Source organism: Leishmania martiniquensis, chromosome 21 (assembly GCF_017916325.1).
Source record: "Leishmania martiniquensis isolate LSCM1 chromosome 21, whole genome shotgun sequence".
Classification (NCBI taxonomy): Eukaryota; Euglenozoa; class Kinetoplastea; order Trypanosomatida; family Trypanosomatidae; genus Leishmania; species Leishmania martiniquensis.
In genome coordinates this window covers 284,297-303,786 of record NC_090156.1, presented here as the reverse complement: position 1 = coordinate 303,786, position 19,490 = coordinate 284,297, and the positions used below count along the sequence as shown (strand labels likewise).

The following is a 19,490-nucleotide window of genomic DNA, read 5'->3' as shown; positions in this document are numbered from 1 at the left end:
AGGTACACCGAAATCAAGACCACACAGCAACGCATGCGTTCATTCACAGGCGCGACAAAGGGAGAGAGGCAGCCCCGAAGCACCCACCTTCTCGCGGTAGGTGGATTGGCAGACACACACACACACAACCAGAAAGCAAGACTGTGAGAAAGCGAAAGTGGTGGGGGAGAGGGGGAGCAGAGTACGTTAGGTGGACGACTTGGCAAGAGAAAGAAGCGGACATCTGCAGCGACGGGGCACACATGAGAGCGTGAGAAAGATGCGGTAAAAGCAGTGGCGCGACTAAACACACACACGCACACGCGCACCCCACTCTGTCACTAGCAAGCGTGCGTGCGGAGAGAGGAGCGGGTAGGGTGCCAAATACGACTACGATGACGCAGAGAAGAGAGGTGGGTGAGGAGGAAGGTATGTAGAGCGACTGCGCGGGAAGAGAGGGACACCTCGGCACGAGCTGCGCTGGGGAGAGGGGGGAGAGGGGTTAGAACCACTGACGCCCCGGCTCATCGCATTTGATCGGCGACAGTGCAGCAACCGCCACTGTCTCTACGCAGACTGCGCCGGAGGTGTGCGTCGTGCTTGATGGAGGCCGGTCTGAAGAAGCCGCAACGGTAACAGATGCGGTGCCGGGGCCTGACACCCTCACCAGCTGTGGCCGCTTGGTGTGCGCGTGAAGTTTGCTCGACGGCTGCCCGCCGACTTTACCCTCCTCATCTGCCGTCACGGCTGCGGCAGCCCCCACTTCAGCTGAATAGGGAAAGCTGAGAAGCTCGTTGAAAGGTAGCAAGGCGTACCGCTCTGCCTCGGAGAAGAGGCGTCGCATGTCCTGCAGCTGTTCGTGTAGAATACTGCCGCTGGGCGACTGCGTCAACGAGCGCTCGGCTGCGGCTACGCCACCGCCGCCCTGTAAGACCAAGTCCAGCGTTCGCTCTGTTGCACGGGTAAGAGTGGCGGTGCGACGATGCAGCTCCGCCACCGTCGCCGCTACGTGCAGCCTATGCCTAGACGGCAAAGCCGCCGTGGTAGGGCAACTGGCCGGTGGCGATGCTATCTCGTGTGCGCCGATGGCCATCATCACACACCTTAGCATCTGTTGCGCTGTGCGCACATGATCTTCGACACGGTGCACATACGTCGAGCTGGCTTGACGTATGCTCTGCATGAGCCCTCGCTGCGCCGCTGTGAGTACGACACGAGGAGGCGCGGCTGAAGCGCTCGTTCTGCCAAGGTCTGCACCAGGAGAGGCGGCTGTCCTTGGGCTGCGCGGCGTGGGCGTACTGTTCAGGCCAGGCGTTGCTTCACCGGTGGCCGCTATGCCAGCATGCAGAGGTGTAGCGCTGCTCGCCGCACTCATGCTTTCCCCAATGCATGCCTCCGCCAAAAGCTGTACAGCGTCTTCGTGCTGCTCCAATGCTTTTCGAAGCTCCGCGACTTGGTCATCTTCCGCGTCAAAGGTGTTAGCCGCGAGCGTGTAGATGCTGAGTCGACGCTGCAGCTCGTCCATCACAGACTGCACCGCGGCCGCGGAGACAGCGGCTGATGCGCAACTCACGATGGAGTCCACAGATGTGCCGTGCAGGTGCGGCGCCGGGTCCACCAGGGCACTGCCTTCGCTGCCGAAGAGGTCCTCTGGGGTCATCCCCAGAGCGTTCGCTGTGTCCTTGGCCATCCCCTCCAGTGAGGTGAGCTGATAATGTGCCGCGTCAAGGCTACGCCGCAGCTGACGCAGCTCACCTCGCAGCGCACGGCACTCGTCTTCCATCGAAACAACAACTTTCTGCTTACACTCTAGCGATGCCAGGGCGCACTCCCGTGCCTCACGAGCGTCCCTAGTGGCCTGCTGCTCTTGCCGCAGGGCCTCCTCCAGCGCCTCGCAGGCTGCGGCGTGTTCCGTCTCCCATCGAAGCCTCTCGCCTGCCAGCTGCGCCGTAGCCTCGCGCCTGCATCGCTCCAATTCGGTTGTGCGCTGTTGCACCTGCAACTTGAGATGTGTAAGCTCCTCCATGTCGCGCGCAGACTGCGCGCGCAGTGACTGCAGCTCTGACTCAGCGGCCTTGATGGACTGCGCCTGCCGCGACTGGTGAGTCTCCGCAGTCTCCTTGCCGTGCGTCGTTGCGGCCAGAGCCTCCTCCAACCTCGCAACGTCGGCGCGCAAGTCCGTCACCTCTCTCCGAAGCGCCTCCTCCGCCACCTCGTACAGCTCCACCTTGCTTGTCATGCGCTGACGGTACTGCTCCTGGCTGCGCACCATCTCCGCCACAGCGTCCTCGGCGTCGTTGAGCTTCGTCTGTAACTCGTACCGGTCGCGACGGTGATGCTCCTTTGCCGCAGCGGCGGCCTCTTGCTGACTGAGCAGCTCCTGCCGCGTGCGCTTGAGGCTCTCCTCCGCCTCCGAGATGCCCTGTCGCAATCCGTTGAGAGTGTCCTGCTGATGCGCAGACGTGTTCTCCAGCGTCCGCAGCTTCTCCTGCTTACCACGGAGCTCGTCGTAGAGATGCGCGATCTGCGACTGCAAGAGCGTCGACATCTCCTCCTGCTCTGCCTTCGCTTTTCGGTACTGCTCCGTAGCCTTCTCCGCCTGCGCACGTGCAGCTTTAAGCTCCTCTCGGACAGCGCACACCTCCGTGGAGAGGCTGTAGTGTGTGCTCTCCTGCTCGACCTGGCGCGCCTCCGCCTTGGCGAGGAGCTGGCGACACTTGGTGAGCTCTTTCTGCGCGTCCGTGATGGCCTCTCGCAGCCGATCCACCTCCGCGGCGTGCTCTGACTTTAGCTGGACCATCTCCTGGTTTAGTCGCTCGTTGTGTCCATTAGAGGCGTGCAGATGGCGCTTCAAATGCTCCGCCTGATGCTCGAGGGAGCGCACCTCCCGCTGGCACGCGTCACGGGAAGCCGTGAGGGCCTGCTCCGAGGACATCAGCTCCCTCCGCTCAGCTTCTAGCGTCGCCACGCGCTCACGCACAAGTTGGAGCTTACCGTTCATCTGCTGTTCCTGCGCCGCCATCGCCTCCGACTTGCGTTGCAGCGCATCGACGGCGAGATCGTGCTCGAGGCGGAGGGACTGCAGCGACTCCTGGAGTGTCTTGCATTCCTGCTGCAGCGCCGTGTTGCGGTGCTCTAGCCCGCGCACGCGACGCTCGCTATCCTGCAGCCGCGTCTGGTCATCAGCTATCACGCTGCTTGTCTGGGCCTCCACCTCGTGCAGGCGCGCCCTCACCGCCGCCAGCTCCCCCTCCTGCTGACTGGCCTTTTCAGTCGTACGCTGCAGCTCTTGAGTCACGTCCGCAAGCTGTGATTTAAGTCGATGTGCCGTGGCCTCCGTAGAGGTGTGCGTACGCTGCAGAATCGCGTGGGCCTGAAGAAGCTCTTGAAGGGTTTTATTGAGCTCCTCGATATGCTGGCGCGACACGTTCTCCGTGGAGGCCGTCTTCTTGTGCAGCGCAGACAACTGCTGTGCTGTGTCCATGAGGTCGGCCGTGCGCTGCGCCTGCTCGTCCTCAAGCTGCGCCAGGCGCGGCAGCACACGGGCCAGCTGCGTCTGCAGCGCCTGCGCCTCATGCACAGCCCGGTCCCGCGCCTGCACCGCTCCATCAATCATATCCTGCAGCTCCGCGCACCTCTCATCCTTGGCTTGCTGCAGTTGCCGCGCCGACGACTTGCGCGTCTCCAGCTCTGCTTGCAGCCGCGCCACCTCCTCCATCAGCTCCGCCTCCCGCTGCTCGTACCCACTCTTCTGGTTCCTGATGAGGGCGGCGGTGTTCGCCACCTCGTCCTGAAGAAGAGAAAGCGAGTGGAGTGTGTCGGCGTGCTGCAGCTCCGCCCCCTGAAGGTCACGCTGCGCGTTGAAGACGTCCTCGCGTGCTTGACGCTGGGTCGCCTCCAGCTCTTCGCGGGCCGCAGCGGCAGCTCTCTCGGCGGCGTCCTTCGCCTCCTCGGCCTTCTGCAGAGTCTGCTGAAGGTTTTCGATGATCTCCTTCATCTGCTGCTGCTCCTCCTGCGCTTCGGCGATGGCCGCTTCGTAGGCGCGACTCTGCGCCTCCGCCTCTGCCATGGCGTCACTGGTGGCTCTCTCGATGCGGTCACAGCGATCGACGATGTAGCGACGGTCCTTGCTCGCCACATGCACGACCGCCTGATACGCAGAGAACACCCCCTCCACGAACTCCTCCAGCGTGTGAGGGATCGTCACGGTCTTGGCCATCAGTAGAGCCACGCCGTGTTCTTGCATAACAGACTGCGACCTGGTGACATGATGGCGGCCCTGCAGCTCCTCATAGGCACGTGTCATGTCCGCGAGGCGCTCCTGCAAGTGCTCCACCTCCAGCTGCAGTGTATGATTCGACTGGACACGCTGGGCGAGATCGTCACGGACGGCGGCGAGTTGCGAGCGCGCACTGCGCAGCTCCGCCTCCTGCCGCCGCGTCGACTGCTCCTTCACCTCCGCCATGCGCGCAGCGCTCTTCACCTGCATTGAGAGGCGGTCCCTCTCCTGTTGCACTTCATCCCGCTCCGCCGCGGTCTCGCGCAGCTTCTCCTCGAGCTCCTCGGTGCGATGGAGGAGAGCGTTTAGGCGCGCGTCTGCGGCGGTTCCCCGGCTGCGGGCGCCACCCTCGTAGTCACCGGTGTCACTTGCATCGACGCCGCTGCCGTCGCCGCCACGCATGAGAAGGCGCTGACGCTCAACCTCCGAGCGACTTCTGTTCAGATGTTGCTGCAGCTCCTGCTGAGTGCGCAGCGCCTCGGCTAGGCGGTCGCGCACTGTGCCGAGATCGCACTGATGTCGTTGCGTCTCCAGCGGCACCGTTGCCGCGACAGTCTGCGCTACCTCCAGCTCACCACGTAGGTCATCCAGCTCGCGGTGCAAAGCTGCGATCTCCTGCTTGTGCGCTTCGTGCTGCTGTGCCATGGCCTGCTGCGCAGCGGCGCGCGCTTGTTCAGCATCGCGGGAGGCTCTCTCTGCCGCGCTCATCGCCGCCCGCTTGTGCTCCTCGACATTTTGCTGGACCTCTCGCAGCTGAGCCTCTGCTACACGCCTCTCCTCCTCGAGTTCGAGTAGGCGCTGCTGCAGCGCAGCCGCGCCGACGCGCTGCTCCTGCAGCGCTGCCTGCTGGCCCGCCAACCGGTCTCCTGTTGCAGCAAGCTGCAGCTTCAGCTGCTGCACTTGCCCATTGAGTGCGGTGCACTGCGCGTCCCGCTCTTGCAGCGCCGCTTCGACGCTCGTGGCCCCCTGTTGCAGCAGCTCCGAGAGCTCTCCGTTGAGGTTGTTGGCGTGCGTCAACTCCTCCCGTGCAGCTTGCAGTTGAGAACGCAAACGGCTTACCTCAGCGCGCAGCGCAGCTTCGCTCTCGGAGTGGCGCGCTGTGAAGTCACGAAGTTCATCGGAGTGGGCCTGCGCGTCGGCTTGAGCGGCATCGACAACTTTGCGCATCTCTTCCAGACGTCGGTGGAGCGTGGTGAGCTGCTGCGCCGTGGTGTCACGCATCCTCCTGCTCTGCTCTTCTTCCTGCCTCATCGCCTCCTGCTCGCTGACGCGGCGCTGCAGCGCGGTGATGCCCTGCGCAAACGCGTCGTACTCGCGCTCTAGCTGATGAAAGCGCTCGAGAAGCGTGGCATGCTGAGCCTCCCAGTACTGTGCGGTCTCTAGCGGCAACTGCGACGACCCCGGTGTTCCCCCCTTGCTGGCCGTGTCACCATCGCCTGTCTCGCTGCAAGAGGTAAGAGCGCGTCGATAATCCTGATAACGCTGACCTAGCGTCTGGATGGCAACCTCCAAGGAGTCCTCCTCCCCACTGAGACGCTGCTGCAACAGGGCCTCGTCCTCCGCTCGCAGCATCTGAAGCTCCGCCGCATGAGCGGTCTGGGCATCTGTTAACGTGTTCGTAAGCTGCGTCACTTGCGCCCTCAGCGACGCGGTGATCCTCTGCTCACCTCGAAGTTCCTCCTCCGCCGTTTCCACTGCTTTCTGAGCTGCCTCCAGGCTGTCTGCGTACTGTTGCTCCATTGCCGTGATGCGGTCAGCAGCGGCCTCAGCGAGCACCTGTAGCTCCTCCTCGTGCTGGGCCTCCGATTCTCTCAGCCGGCCCTCGAGGTCTGCGATGCGCTCGTGCAGGGCACCGGTGTCCTCTGGCGTGGCAGTTCCAAAGGGGTACTGGCAGGCACGAGGATCGTCATCGTGAGCTGGCGCTGCTGTGGTTGTCACAGACACGCCATGCTCAGTAAGGTGAGCAGAGCTGAAACTGCCGCTCTCCGCATCGTCGCCAGCAGACTGTGATGACGCAACCGCGGACAAAGACACTCCCTGGCCACGACCGTCTCGCTGGATGGGCCGCTCTCGCACTGCGGTGGGCACCGAGGAGGCGGAGGTGGCGGTGCATGTCTCTGCATCACCGCCAACGTCGCCACTCACGCGTGCCGCAAACGGCATCTGCTGAGGCTGTCGAGCCAGCGCTGTGTGCAGCTCCTCCACCATCCCTCGCAGCTCCACCACCTCGGCCTCGAGGCTCTGTCGCGCCTCCTCCGAACGGAAGAGCCGGTGTTGTGCATCCGCATACTGTCGACCCAACTTCTGCATCGCAGCGCCACTGTCATCAACCTTGCCCTCGAGGGCAGCGGTGTAAGTTGCTCGCTGCCCAAGCGAGGCTGCCACGCGCGTGCTCACCGAAACATCGCCCTCCTCCGTATTGTCATCGTCGTCGCCGTCGACGTCAATATCGCGTGGCCCAAGGTGGGAGTCGTTCAACTCGATGTCGCCGTCTCTGCAAGTTGGCATAGCTCCAAGAGCTTCGGCGTCCTCGCTGGCGGCGGGCAGCAGCGTGCGAAACGTGGCAGCCCGCTGGCACTCCTGATCTTCATCGGCGCCGGAAATCTGTCCGGCATCGCCGTCGTGAAGGCTGCCAGTGACAAGGCCCGCCATGCCTCCATGAGACCCCTCGTTATCGCGGCCCATGTGATAGGACGCCATTGTATGAGGGGTGCTATGGCTGTTGCTGTCGTCTTCCTCCCCCGACTCCACATCTGCCGCTGCCGGAATTCCAGCAACTACCGCATGTAGCCCGATACCACGCAGCGCAGCACCCGTCCCGCTCCCTGCGGCGCCGGAGGCCTTGCTGGCGTGGTGATCCTCCAACCCGCGCATTGGCTTCGTTGATGTGCCCGCAAGAGGCAGTGGCACCGTAGAGAGCACTTCCTCTGGGCCATAGGTGCCGTCAGAGGCCGAGCCCAAATTGTTCAGACTACTCACCGAGGCGGTCGCCAAAGCCACCGTTCGAGTCGTGCCATCAGGCGGACGCGACTTCTGCCTCTCGCTCTTGGCAACCCCGCCTTCCTTCGCCCGCTTCTGTCCATCCGCTATGCCCGGCGCCTGGCCGCGCAGTTGCTGCACCTCGTCCTCCAGCGCTGCATTCGCCTCCTCCGCAAGTGCAAGCCTACGCTCAACATCTGCATACTGCCGGCCCAGCGCCTCCATTCCTGGCACCATGGCCGACATCGACGGCTGCTCTTGCTTTCGACGCATCTTCTCGAGCTCATGCGTGAGATCCGCCACGCGCATACGCAGGGCACGCACCACCTCCGCCGAGTTGCAGGTGATCCCCTCCTCTAGACTACTAAGCCCACCCTCTGAGGTATGCGCGACGTTCCCCCGGCTGCTGCCTGCCCTGCATGTGGTATCCACCGCTAAGCATCCCAACGCAGCCTCCCCAGCGCGCAGCGCTTGAATAAGGCGCGACTTCTCCTCCACATCCTCCTGCAGTCGCTCCAAGTCACCCGCGGCCTCGGCAAGCGCCTCCTCGAGGTCTCCGACATACTCAAGCGCCTCTTCCAGCTCCCCATCCCGGGTCTTGCCCGCCGAACACGCATCCTCGCACGCAGCGCGCAGCTCCGCGTTCGCCGCCTCCAGCTCCGCGATCCGCCGGCGGGCAGCATCCAGCTCACCATCATCGCCAGCGTCTGCAAACGGGTTCGCGTCTCCGCGGGTGAGCGGCGCAGCAGCAGCTCCCTCACACGCAGCGCGCAGCTCCGCGTTCGCCGCCTCCAGCTCCGCGATCCGCCGGCGGGCAGCATCCAGCTCACCATCATCGCCAGCGTCTGCAAACGGGTTCGCGTCTCCGCGGGTGAGCGGCGCAGCAGCAGCTCCCTCACACGCAGCGCGCAGCTCCGCGTTCGCCGCCTCCAGCTCCGCGATCCGCCGGCGGGCAGCATCCAGCTCGCCATCATCGCCAGCGTCTGCAAACGGGTTCGCGTCTCCGCGGGTGAGCGGCGCAGCAGCAGCTCCCTCACACGCAGCGCGCAGCTCCGCGTTCGCCGCCTCCAGCTCCGCGATCCGCCGGCGGGCAGCATCCAGCTCGCCATCATCGCCAGCGTCTGCAAACGGGTTCGCGTCTCCGCGGGTGAGCGGCGCAGCAGCAGCTCCCTCACACGCAGCGCGCAGCTCCGCGTTCGCCGCCTCCAGCTCCGCGATCCGCCGGCGGGCAGCATCCAGCTCGCCATCATCGCCAGCGTCTGCAAACGGGTTCGCGTCTCCGCGGGTGAGCGGCGCAGCAGCAGCTCCCTCACACGCAGCGCGCAGCTCCGCGTTCGCCGCCTCCAGCTCCGCGATCCGCCGGCGGGCAGCATCCAGCTCACCATCATCGCCAGCGTCTGCAAACGGGTTCGCGTCTCCGCGGGTGAGCGGCGCAGCAGCAGCTCCCTCACACGCAGCGCGCAGCTCCGCGTTCGCCGCCTCCAGCTCCGCGTTCGCCGCCTCCAGCTCCGCGATCCGCCGGCGGGCAGCATCCAGCTCACCATCATCGCCAGCGTCTGCAAACGGGTTCGCGTCTCCGCGGGTGAGCGGCGCAGCAGCAGCTCCCTCACACGCAGCGCGCAGCTCCGCGTTCGCCGCCTCCAGCTCCGCGATCCGCCGGCGGGCAGCATCCAGCTCGCCATCATCGCCAGCGTCTGCAAACGGGTTCGCGTCTCCGCGGGTGAGCGGCGCAGCAGCAGCTCCCTCACACGCAGCGCGCAGCTCCGCGTTCGCCGCCTCCAGCTCCGCGATCCGCCGGCGGGCAGCATCCAGCTCGCCATCATCGCCAGCGTCTGCAAACGGGTTCGCGTCTCCGCGGGTGAGCGGCGCAGCAGCAGCTCCCTCACACGCAGCGCGCAGCTCCGCGTTCGCCGCCTCCAGCTCCGCGATCCGCCGGCGGGCAGCATCCAGCTCGCCATCATCGCCAGCGTCTGCAAACGGGTTCGCGTCTCCGCGGGTGAGCGGCGCAGCAGCAGCTCCCTCACACGCAGCGCGCAGCTCCGCGTTCGCCGCCTCCAGCTCCGCGATCCGCCGGCGGGCAGCATCCAGCTCGCCATCATCGCCAGCGTCTGCAAACGGGTTCGCGTCTCCGCGGGTGAGCGGCGCAGCAGCAGCTCCCTCACACGCAGCGCGCAGCTCCGCGTTCGCCGCCTCCAGCTCCGCGATCCGCCGGCGGGCAGCATCCAGCTCGCCATCATCGCCAGCGTCTGCAAACGGGTTCGCGTCTCCGCGGGTGAGCGGCGCAGCAGCAGCTCCCTCACACGCAGCGCGCAGCTCCGCGTTCGCCGCCTCCAGCTCCGCGATCCGCCGGCGGGCAGCATCCAGCTCACCATCATCGCCAGCGTCTGCAAACGGGTTCGCGTCTCCGCGGGTGAGCGGCGCAGCAGCAGCTCCCTCACACGCAGCGCGCAGCTCCGCGTTCGCCGCCTCCAGCTCCGCGATCCGCCGGCGGGCAGCATCCAGCTCGCCATCATCGCCAGCGTCTGCAAACGGGTTCGCGTCTCCGCGGGTGAGCGGCGCAGCAGCAGCTCCCTCACACGCAGCGCGCAGCTCCGCGTTCGCCGCCTCCAGCTCCGCGTTCGCCGCCTCCAGCTCCGCGTTCGCCGCCTCCAGCTCCGCGATCCGCCGGCGGGCAGCATCCAGCTCACCATCATCGCCAGCGTCTGCAAACGGGTTCGCGTCTCCGCGGGTGAGCGGCGCAGCAGCAGCTCCCTCACACGCAGCGCGCAGCTCCGCGTTCGCCGCCTCCAGCTCCGCGATCCGCCGGCGGGCAGCATCCAGCTCGCCATCATCGCCAGCGTCTGCAAACGGGTTCGCGTCTCCGCGGGTGAGCGGCGCAGCAGCAGCTCCCTCACACGCAGCGCGCAGCTCCGCGTTCGCCGCCTCCAGCTCCGCGATCCGCCGGCGGGCAGCATCCAGCTCACCATCATCGCCAGCGTCTGCAAACGGGTTCGCGTCTCCGCGGGTGAGCGGCGCAGCAGCAGCTCCCTCACACGCAGCGCGCAGCTCCGCGTTCGCCGCCTCCAGCTCCGCGATCCGCCGGCGGGCAGCGTCGGCTTCCTCCTGGGCCGCGCGGAGCTCTTCATTGGCGATTGAGTACTGCTGCTCCAGCTCGCTCAGGCGGCTCTTGTGCAGCTGCAGTGTTGCTTGTAGAGCGCTTCTCGTCGCGTCTGCCTCGGCGGTGCGCTGGAATGCAACTTGAAGTTCCTCTGCCAGACTGATAGCTTCGAGCCGGAGGGTAGCAGCGGCGTTGGCGCGGTCCTCCTCTTCTAGGGCCCATTGCTGCTGTTGAGCCTTTGCGGCAGCCTCAGCCCCAGCCGCACGGTGCGCGTACGCTGCACACTCCTGCTGCAAGGCGGATAGTTGCTTTTCGTGCTCACTACTCACGTGTGCCCAGTACGCCTGATTGGCCCGCTCACACTGAGACATGTGCTCGTTAAACTGCTCCAATAGGGCCTGTCTGGAAGCGTCCGCTTGCCCTTGAGGAAGGAACTGCTCTGCTGTGACAGGAGCAGGCAGTGGCGGTTCGAGGAGCGGTGCCTGCTGCTCGGGGACGAAGCGCGGAAGGCTCTGCTCCCCGGTGAGCACGTCCTGCATCGGCGACGGCAAGGGCGGAGATGGTAATGCCGCAGCATCGATCGAAGTCACCTTCTCGGGGGCTCCAACCCCCTCTCCCTCGGCGGTAGCTAACGGTTTGGCTGTCGAAGAAGACGGCATGGCTGTAGCCGTGTGTAGCAGCTGCGGGGATGCTGAAGTAGATGGCTCGGCGACGCTCCCGCCGTTGTTGATGTCCATGCTGGAGGCGCCAGTAAGCAAGGCAGAAAGGTGCGCCGTCGCTGCAGCCGTTCGAGCCGCTGCGCTCAGCATGGGTGCCGGTACATGATGACCGCCGTTCGCAGCAGCAGCCTCCCGTGCAGTGCGCAGCAGCTCTCTACCTCGCTCCTGGAGGGCAGCGACCTCCTCCGCGGCATAGGGCAAACCTTTCTCGGCCACCTCACAGCGGTACTCCTCCAGTAGCTGACGGCCCTTTGCTCGCAACGCCTCCTCTCTCTCTGGCGTTAGAGGTGGAAACAACGGCGACGTGTTACCGCCAGGGAAGCCGCCATCGCCGGTTTCGTGGCCATGGCGATATGAGGGGCTCTTCATCCCAGCCGTAGTCGTGACGCGCTGCAATGATGGTGCGCCGCTACCCGTTCGTGGCGTGTGCATGGACACCGGAGACCGTGCGAGTCAACGTCGAAACGTGGCGACACCCACAGCAACGTTGTGGCCGTAAAGGGAATTGGCAACAATGCGATTGGGAGGTATGTTGCTTCCGTAGTCGGAGAGGATGGACGCGAGAGAGGAGTCAGATGTGTGTGTGTGGAGGTGTGGAGGTTTGCGCCTCTGTGTGCACCAACTACTACAGGTTGTACAAGTTCGAAACGCGCAGTCTCAGAGAGCACATATATACAGAGACACCTGGATGAGAGAGAGAGAGAGAGCAGGGGAAAGCTGCTTTCACGGATGCGAGAGGCGGCAGTGGGGTGATCGGGCACTGGCGGATGTGAATGCTCTGCTTCCTGTGTGGTCCTTTTCGTTTTGCTTCGCGTGGGATATGTGCAACCCTCCTCCCTCACACGTGAAGGCGGGCGCGCATACAGAGACAAACGTGCATGTGCGCACGCGCGTGCGTCACAGAGGACCCAACACGGATGATTCAGGGGGATGCGCATGGCATCACACGTGATGCCGAGCAGAAGTGCATTCGACCCCACGAAGCAGAAGCGGAGGGATGGGGGACGAAATCGCAGGGAGCACATTGGAGGAAGTGAGCAAGAGCAAAGCGGGGGGATGTGGAAATGTGGAAGGCAAGCCGAAAAAAAAAACCTGGCATGATGGAGGGAGGCGGGGGGGAGGGGCTCGGCCTCGCGATGCGTGAGGCGCTGAGATGGTGGAGCCGAGGAAGAGAGCGGAAGAGGGAGATACGCACGTCCGCCGCAAGGTGACTTCAACCATCCCGCACGCCTCACTCAACCACAATATCGCCCAGCAGCTTGCATGCAGGGGCGCGCACGCATACATGCATGCGTGGCATGTTGTTCACCGTATTCATGGCGACCGTCCAGGTGAACCACCGTCGCTCGAAGCGGACGCAGACACGTTCGTGTGGCCTTTGTGCGTCTTATCTCGAGAGTTCGCGCTGAGGCAGAATCGCTGCCATCGACGAGGGCAGAAAGGTGGGTGGGCAGTCTCGCTATCCCAACTGTCTGACACCAAAACGCGTCATCACCACACACACACAGGCACGCAAGCATAGGCAGAGGTTCACAGCCATTCCAGGGCAGCCAGAGGGGGGAGTGGGGCAGGAGACGCCGTCGAGGGAAGCGGGGAGGAGGCAAGCTTGTGCGCACGTGTCTACACGTAGAGGCGCACACGCACGAGCGCCGTATACACCTTCGCGATGCCGCGCATGCGTAAGTGCGAAGAGAAAAAAACAGAAGCCATAGCGGAATCAGCGAGACAAGGGCGGGCCAGCCAGCGATATGATCCTCCTCAACAGATAGGCGGCATGCGGTCTCAGAGACAGGCCCCCACTCACATCCCCTCCGAAGCGAACGCCCGCGAAGGCGCGCACGCGCACAGACATATAAGAAAGCTACAAGAGGCCCTCTGGGCATGGTCCTCCCCCCTTTGAAGTGCGTGGCTCACAAAGGTAGGCGCCACCGCTCCGGCCACGTGCTCCAGCAGGCCTGTGTGCACCGGTGCCTCTCCCCACAGCATGGCTCTGCGCATTGGAAAAGATGAGGAAAAGCGGAGATGACGGCGACGCGGAAGCACTACGCGGCAGCCACAGGCACGAAGCGCTTCAACAGGTGATGGCCGCTCGCTGTCAGCGAGACCCCGAGGGCAAGGGCCGCCATTCAGCAGAGCGCAAGGTAGTCCCCCTCTCAGAAGAGCGAGTGAGAGGTCAGCCTTGGGGCTTCGGAACGCGTACGCGGCGGCGGTGCTAAGTGGATTTGCACGATGGAAGCCAAAAAAAGAAAGAATCGCTCCTTCGCCTTTCTGCCGCTGCCAAGGCAGCACCGGCAGCCACCACGGCGTCAGCCGTTTCGCTGCCTCCGTCAACGCGCTCAGTGCAGCCCTCGCCTGCTGTTTCCTGCATTTTTGCAGTCCGCGCAAGAAGAGACGTGTCTTGTGCAGCTGTCACGCATCCCTAGCCGCTGCTGCTGCTCCTTGAACATCCTGGCGCCCGGCTGGCAATCGACAAAGTTGTTCCCACTCTGGCCACCGCCCTCGTCGCTGCCAATGAAGGTAGAGCCGCGCCCGAAGCTGAAGCCGCCGCTATGGTTGAGGAAAGCAGCGCACCGAAACGAAAACCGTAGGCCTGAGCGCTGCTCACGCCAGCGCAGTCACTCCACACCAAGCGGCTCGCTGTCGCGCGGAAATTATTGGAGATGGTGCTGAAGCCCAGAGACGGCACACGCGGGGCCGTCAGTGTGGCGCTGCCGCCGCTGCTGCGCGCTTGCTCGATTATGCGCGAGCGAAGCGCTTCGCCAAAAGCGCGGAGGCGGCGACCACAGGCATCTCTGGCAGCCGTTGGAGGGAAGGGCTTGCCGGAGGCACCTGGTCCACTCAGCCTGCATGGTTGCTGACGCTGCTACTCCTGTCTCTCTGCCAGCGTACAGAAGGGACAGCAGGGGAGGGGGAGGGGGACTAGTGCGCGTACGACGGCGTTGTTGCGGGTGTTAGCATAGGTTTGACGGGGGATGAGAAGGTACCCATGACGTACGGGGACAGCGGGGTGAAGGTGGTTGTGGCTGCAGTAGCACCGCTGTTGAGGTTGCGCATCGAAAGGCCGTTCTTCGAGCCTCCGTCCGCTCCGCACCATCGCACTGGTGCTCGGTGGCTTAGGTGACGGAGTCTACGCAGGTGTGGTGCAAGCTGCTAATCGGCACCAAGTGCATGAACGACGTGGATGTCTCCCTATTCCTCCGTGGTGGTCTGCGGATGCTCGAGAGACGGCCAAGGAGCGCGGAGAGAGGGAGGCGCAGGCGCGTCAGCGAAGCGTGGGCCTGGCAGCAATGCCCACGCACAGTCGCGCAACGGCCGTGATGCGTCGATACGTCCCGGTCAAAACGCAGTCGCCGATAGGCAGAGAGATGAAGTGAGCGCACTCGAAGAGAGGAGGCGGAGGGGGGAGGGGGAGGCAGATGCTGCGCGAAAGGGCGACATGTGGAATAAAGGAACGAGTCGGGGTGCCAAAAATGACGAAGCGCACGAGCGTCAGTGGAGGAGAAGCACGCACACAGGGGAGGCACGCGGGGAACGAAGCTGGGAGAGGCTGCAAAGTGAGAGGAGGGAGGGAGAGAGGTGAGGCGGTCGTTTGCGGGTGATATGTGTTGCACCACCACCACCACCACCGCCAGCGCGCGTGAGGAGGGCAGCCTACGGCGGGATAAAGAGGGTCGATGATGAAGGGAATAGGCAACGAAATGTAAAAAAAGAGGAAGTTATCCTGTGAAACGGCACGATAAAACAATGCGCCAGCGAAGGGGAAGCGGCGGCGGCGTTGATGTGCCGTCGATGGACCGCAGCGCCGTTACGCCATGGGAAACCTCATTAGTTCTCTCCGCTCTCCTGCTCCTCGCCTTCTTCTGTCCATCTCGCTTTCTCAGGGGCGCCGATAGGCACACAAAGGAGCAGCGAGCCCACCAAGAGAGAAAGAGGAAAGCAACCGGGGCCGCCTCCTCTCGTCGGTGGAGGGGTGGGGGTTGTGTAACAGCGTGTGCGCGTGTGTGTCTGTGTCTGTGAGGGCGTGGGTATAACTGAAGCCGGGAGGTGACAGCCGTGATGGGCGATCCGGCAAGAGCAGGAGCAGAACGAATCAGAGGGACTGAACTGAAGGGAAGCGAAGGGGTGATGGGGAAGGTGAGGGGTGTGTGAGACTGGGCTAGGGTAGGGGCACACAAGGACGGCATCCGCAAGCAGTCGTACAAGAGTGCAGGCAGCGCTCCATGCCGAACACGAACTTTATTCGCCCATTCGATGGAGGAGACGACTTCTTTCTTTTTTTCTTCGCAGAGGCTCCCACACATGCGCGAGTCGCTGCAGTTTCGTATTCGTGCGTGTGCGCAAAGGGGAAAAAGGGGGGTAGGGAGGAAAGGGCCTGCACTTGGTCGCATGCGTGTGTGCTAGGTGGCGTGGCAGCAGGTCACACCAGCACACACAAGCGGAAAGAGAAAGAGATGCACACAACCGCCCTTTCTCTGCGCTTCCCATAACCCTTTCGAACCCCTTTTCAGTCCCTTCACAACTCCCTTCATCGCCGTCTCTTTTCTATCAGCTCCAATATAAAAGCGGTGCGGGCACCCTTCGCTTCTGTAAACTTTTGCGATGGTTGTCTCACCGAAGAGACCAACGTTGAGGAGGAGGAAGAAGAGTGCCGAAGACGGAGAGAGCACACGACAGCACACATTCAATGGAAAGGGACAGAGAGCAAAGAGGAAAAGCGATTTGTATGGATGCGTGTGCGTGTGTGTGTGTCCTTGGTTGGTGGCAGTAACAGAAGCCGTGAGTGGTGAATAGTGTGACACACACACACACACGCGCGCGCACGTTCAGATCGGGGCTGATAGCGGGGAGGGTGATGAATAAGACAACGAAACCAAAGAAAAGCGGAAACGGTTGCGTGAAAGGCGGACGGAACAGCAGAGGCGGAGCCCCATATGAAATCGAGACAGAGGGGAAGGGGAAGGGGGCTGCTCGGCAGCGAGCAACAACGAAAATGTATGACGAGCAGCACGCACACACGCGCATGCACGCACGCGCCTGTAGTGGTGGGCGTCCTTTGAAAGCAAAGGAGGTGGTGGAAAGGGAGAAAGGGAGGGATCGGTGGTGATAGATCGTCTGTGAGCGAGTCGGAAAGGTGGAAGGAAAGACGGACGAAACGGGGGGTGGATGAGGGAGGAGATGAGGGGAGGAGACGCACAACGACGTCCGAGCATCACCGACCATCCCTCCCGCTCCTCTCTTCTCCCCTCCTCTCTCGCTCTAACTCTCTGGCAGCAGATTGCCTGACGCTGTTTGAGTGGGGAACACAGAAAAGTCTTGAAAAGAATTTTGAAACGCGAGCACAAGGAGAAAAAATTGCAGCTGGCAGTGCGGCGAAGGGGTGACGACTCAGTGGGTCGGTTGGGTCGCCATGGCGGAAAGCAGGGCGAAAGCAGCTAAGCCATGGCAACGATTCATGAAGGAGGGAGAGGCTGGGTGAGCCTGTGGTATGCCGATGGGCAAGCCCTGCGACCTCGCCCTTGCCCTCCACCGTGCTTGCCCCTCGCTGCGAATCAGAGCTCTAACGCGACCATGAGACTGCGCTGCTGAACACGCGCGTCGCGGCATGCAGCAGCGTTTCCACCGTCTGAAGGTCTTTCCGGTCAAGAGTGCCGAATACGGGCACCTGAATAACGAAGACGAGTTTGGCTACTGAGTCGGCGCTGGTGCTGGTGTCCGTGGCCGAGTAGGAGCGAAGTGGCGGCGGCGGCGTCGAAGAGGGCAGTGAGGCAGCTGCAGATGGTGGCAGAGGCAACGGCACTGGAAGAGATGAGCGTGCCAAGCTTGGGGCCTCTGCCTCCAAGCCGACCTCAGATATCGTTAGCACCGCTCGCCTCAGGAGCACACGCAGCAGCGCCACACCGCGGTGTGGAGGCATGGCGGCACCGTCAAAGCCCGTGGAGGGGCGTTCCAACGCCGGTGGCGGAGATGTCGTTGCGCGATGGCGGTAAGCCTGCAATGTCACCTCCTCCTCCTCTAGGCAGTCAGCCGCATCCAAGTCATCGGCAAGGGGAAGCGGCGGTTGAAGCGTTGCCGAGTCCATGAGCATGGACAGCGCCTCCGACTGAACGTATTCCACTGCCTTCTCGAAGATGAGCTGCTCCGCACGAGCGCAGAAGGAGGTGCGCACCCGCTCTGCCGGCGGCGGCGCAGGCGGGGCAGCGGACAGAGACGCTCTCACGCCCACCGCCTCCGCATCCGCTGCCGCATTGAAAATCGATGTAACACTGGGTAAGGTGGGCACCGCGTCCCCGTCCAACGACATCATCGAGGTGTCGCTCACGTCCACGTCCCTCGCCTCCTCCAAAGCCGCGACCGCCGGAGCGCCCTCGCCGTCGTCGCCGGTTGCTGGGTCATCGCCACCAATGGCCGACGCTCCCAGCAGCTGCCGTCGCCACGCTGCGGTGCTGTCCAAAACGCGTGATGGAAGCCGGGCCGTGTAGGCTGCTTGTGCGCTGTGTAGACGTGCCATCAGCTGCCGCCACACGCCGTACAGTACGCCTACCTCGCGCACCACCAGCCGATGTCCGCCAATACGGCAGCTGCTCATCACTGCCGTTTGGCGCCAGCTGCAGCCGAGGTCCTCGAGACACTTCAGGTACGCCGCGTAGCCGTTCTGCAAGAGCTCCATCAGGTATGACACCAGCGTCAGACCACGTGCCGCATTCAGCTCGTCCTGGAGAACGTAAATGTATGCCGCGTCCACAAAGGCGCGCACGGCGTTGGTGATGATGTGCGGGCCGCACCCGGGTGGCAGCGAGAACGCTTCGGCCGTCACCATACTTGGAACCGAGGAGGCGATCGGCGACCCGCCCCCAGAGCCGAGCGTAGGCTTCGGTGGTGCAGTGTAGGTACCGTTGGCGACATTGTGGACGGCATCCACCTCCGCACACACTCCCAGCACCGTCCAACTGGAAGTCTCCGTTGGGTGGGATCTGTGGTGTTTCCTCTGTAAGGGGGCCACTTTGGCCGTTTCCTGTGTTCCCGTCCATTTGTCACCCACAGCGGAGTCGTGGCGGCGGGACGGCCCGGGAGCCGCCTCGGCACCCTCAGCGCCAGGTGATTCACGACGAGCCGAAGGGAGGGGGTTCCTGTCTCCGTCTTCGACCGGTCGGCTGCCGTCGCCGGCGCCACCCGCGACGGACGTTGCAGCCGCCTCCAGCTGAGCCTGCTGCGGCTGTTGCGCGTCACCGCTCTCTGAGCTTTCTGGCAGCGGAAACGTCAGCGGCGGCAGTGGTGGTCCCACCTTCGCGTGAAACCAGGAGTGCCGCAGCACATCCTCGACTGAGTAACGTTGGGATGGGTCCGCCGCGGTCATTCGCTGCACGAGATCCAGCCACGCGGGGACTTTGTCTGGTGGGTACTGCCGTAGCTCCCGCCAGATCGTCCGTGGCACCTCCGAGCGCAGCTGCGACTCCCACTTTACCTGCACACACGACCCACGCATCATCTCGAGCAGTACCATGCCGGCCGAGTATACATCTGCTTTGTAGCCGTACGGTTGCAGGGCAAGCCGCTCCGGCGACATGTACATCGGTGTCCCCATCTCCGAGTAGAACAGCGGGGAGAAGGCGTCCGCCGACTCATCCATCCCGCTATGCGACTCGCGGCCAGCCGTCCCTGTCTTCCGGCTACTCGGTGCCGGGGCAGCCTTGGCCATCCCGAAGTCTGCTAGCTTCAGCGTCGCCACCTCGCAGTCGGTCGAGGTGAGCAGCAGATTTGCGGGCTTGACATCTCGATGCACGATGCGGCGCCGCTTCAGTGTCAGTAAAGCGTTACAAAGCTGGTAGGTGAAGGAGCGAGCGACGTGAGTAGGCAGGGCGCCACCGCGGGCCTTCATGAACTGCTGCAGATCGCCGCCCTCGCAGTACTCCGTCACCATGACGAAGATGCGAGGGGGTCGACTCTCACCGGCGGCGGGCAACGATGGGGGCGGTGTCGAGGTGGCCGCCGATGCACTGCTAGCCTCGCCGCGCGGGGGCTTCAGCACCTTGTTCCATGTAGAAATAACGTGCAGAATGTTTGGGCAGTTGTCGGCGCGCACGTCGTAGAGAATAGCCAGCTCAGATGGGCAGCCCAGAGGCTTTGGCTTGGCTGGCGGTGCAGAGGAGGAGGAAGACGGCGCTGCGGGAGACGCTGCAGGGGGGTGGCCGCCTTTGCTCTCATGCCGGTCGCTGCAGCGCGAGGGTGGACTCGCATGCTCCGAGGTTGGCGTGAACACCACGGGAACATTCTGTAGCAACTTGACCGCCACGACGGTGCCGGAGGCGGGAACGAGACCGCGGTATACAATGCCGAACTGTCCGCGGCCGATGACGTCGTCTTCATTGTAGATCACCTCTGCGTTCTTACCGAGGCGCACGTAGTTACCACGCCTGCAAATTGCCTTCATGGGCTCCAT

At 63.7% G+C, this 19,490-nt stretch overlaps 2 protein-coding genes across 2 annotated transcripts; both read right to left on the bottom strand.

Moving 5' to 3' along the window:
* Window positions 1-481: 481 nt before the first annotated feature.
* LSCM1_04672 (uncharacterized protein) lies at window positions 482-11,485 on the bottom strand (the record flags this gene model as incomplete). The annotated part of the gene is made up of 1 exon (XM_067322170.1): window positions 482-11,485. One exon carries the CDS (start codon window positions 11,483-11,485, stop codon window positions 482-484), a length of 11,004 nt encoding a protein of 3,667 aa, XP_067178967.1.
* A 5,125-nt stretch (window positions 11,486-16,610) lies between these two features.
* Window positions 16,611-19,490, bottom strand: LSCM1_04671 (uncharacterized protein; the record flags this gene model as incomplete). Its single annotated transcript, XM_067322169.1, has 1 exon — window positions 16,611-19,490. One exon carries the CDS (start codon window positions 19,488-19,490, stop codon window positions 16,611-16,613), a length of 2,880 nt encoding a protein of 959 aa, XP_067178966.1.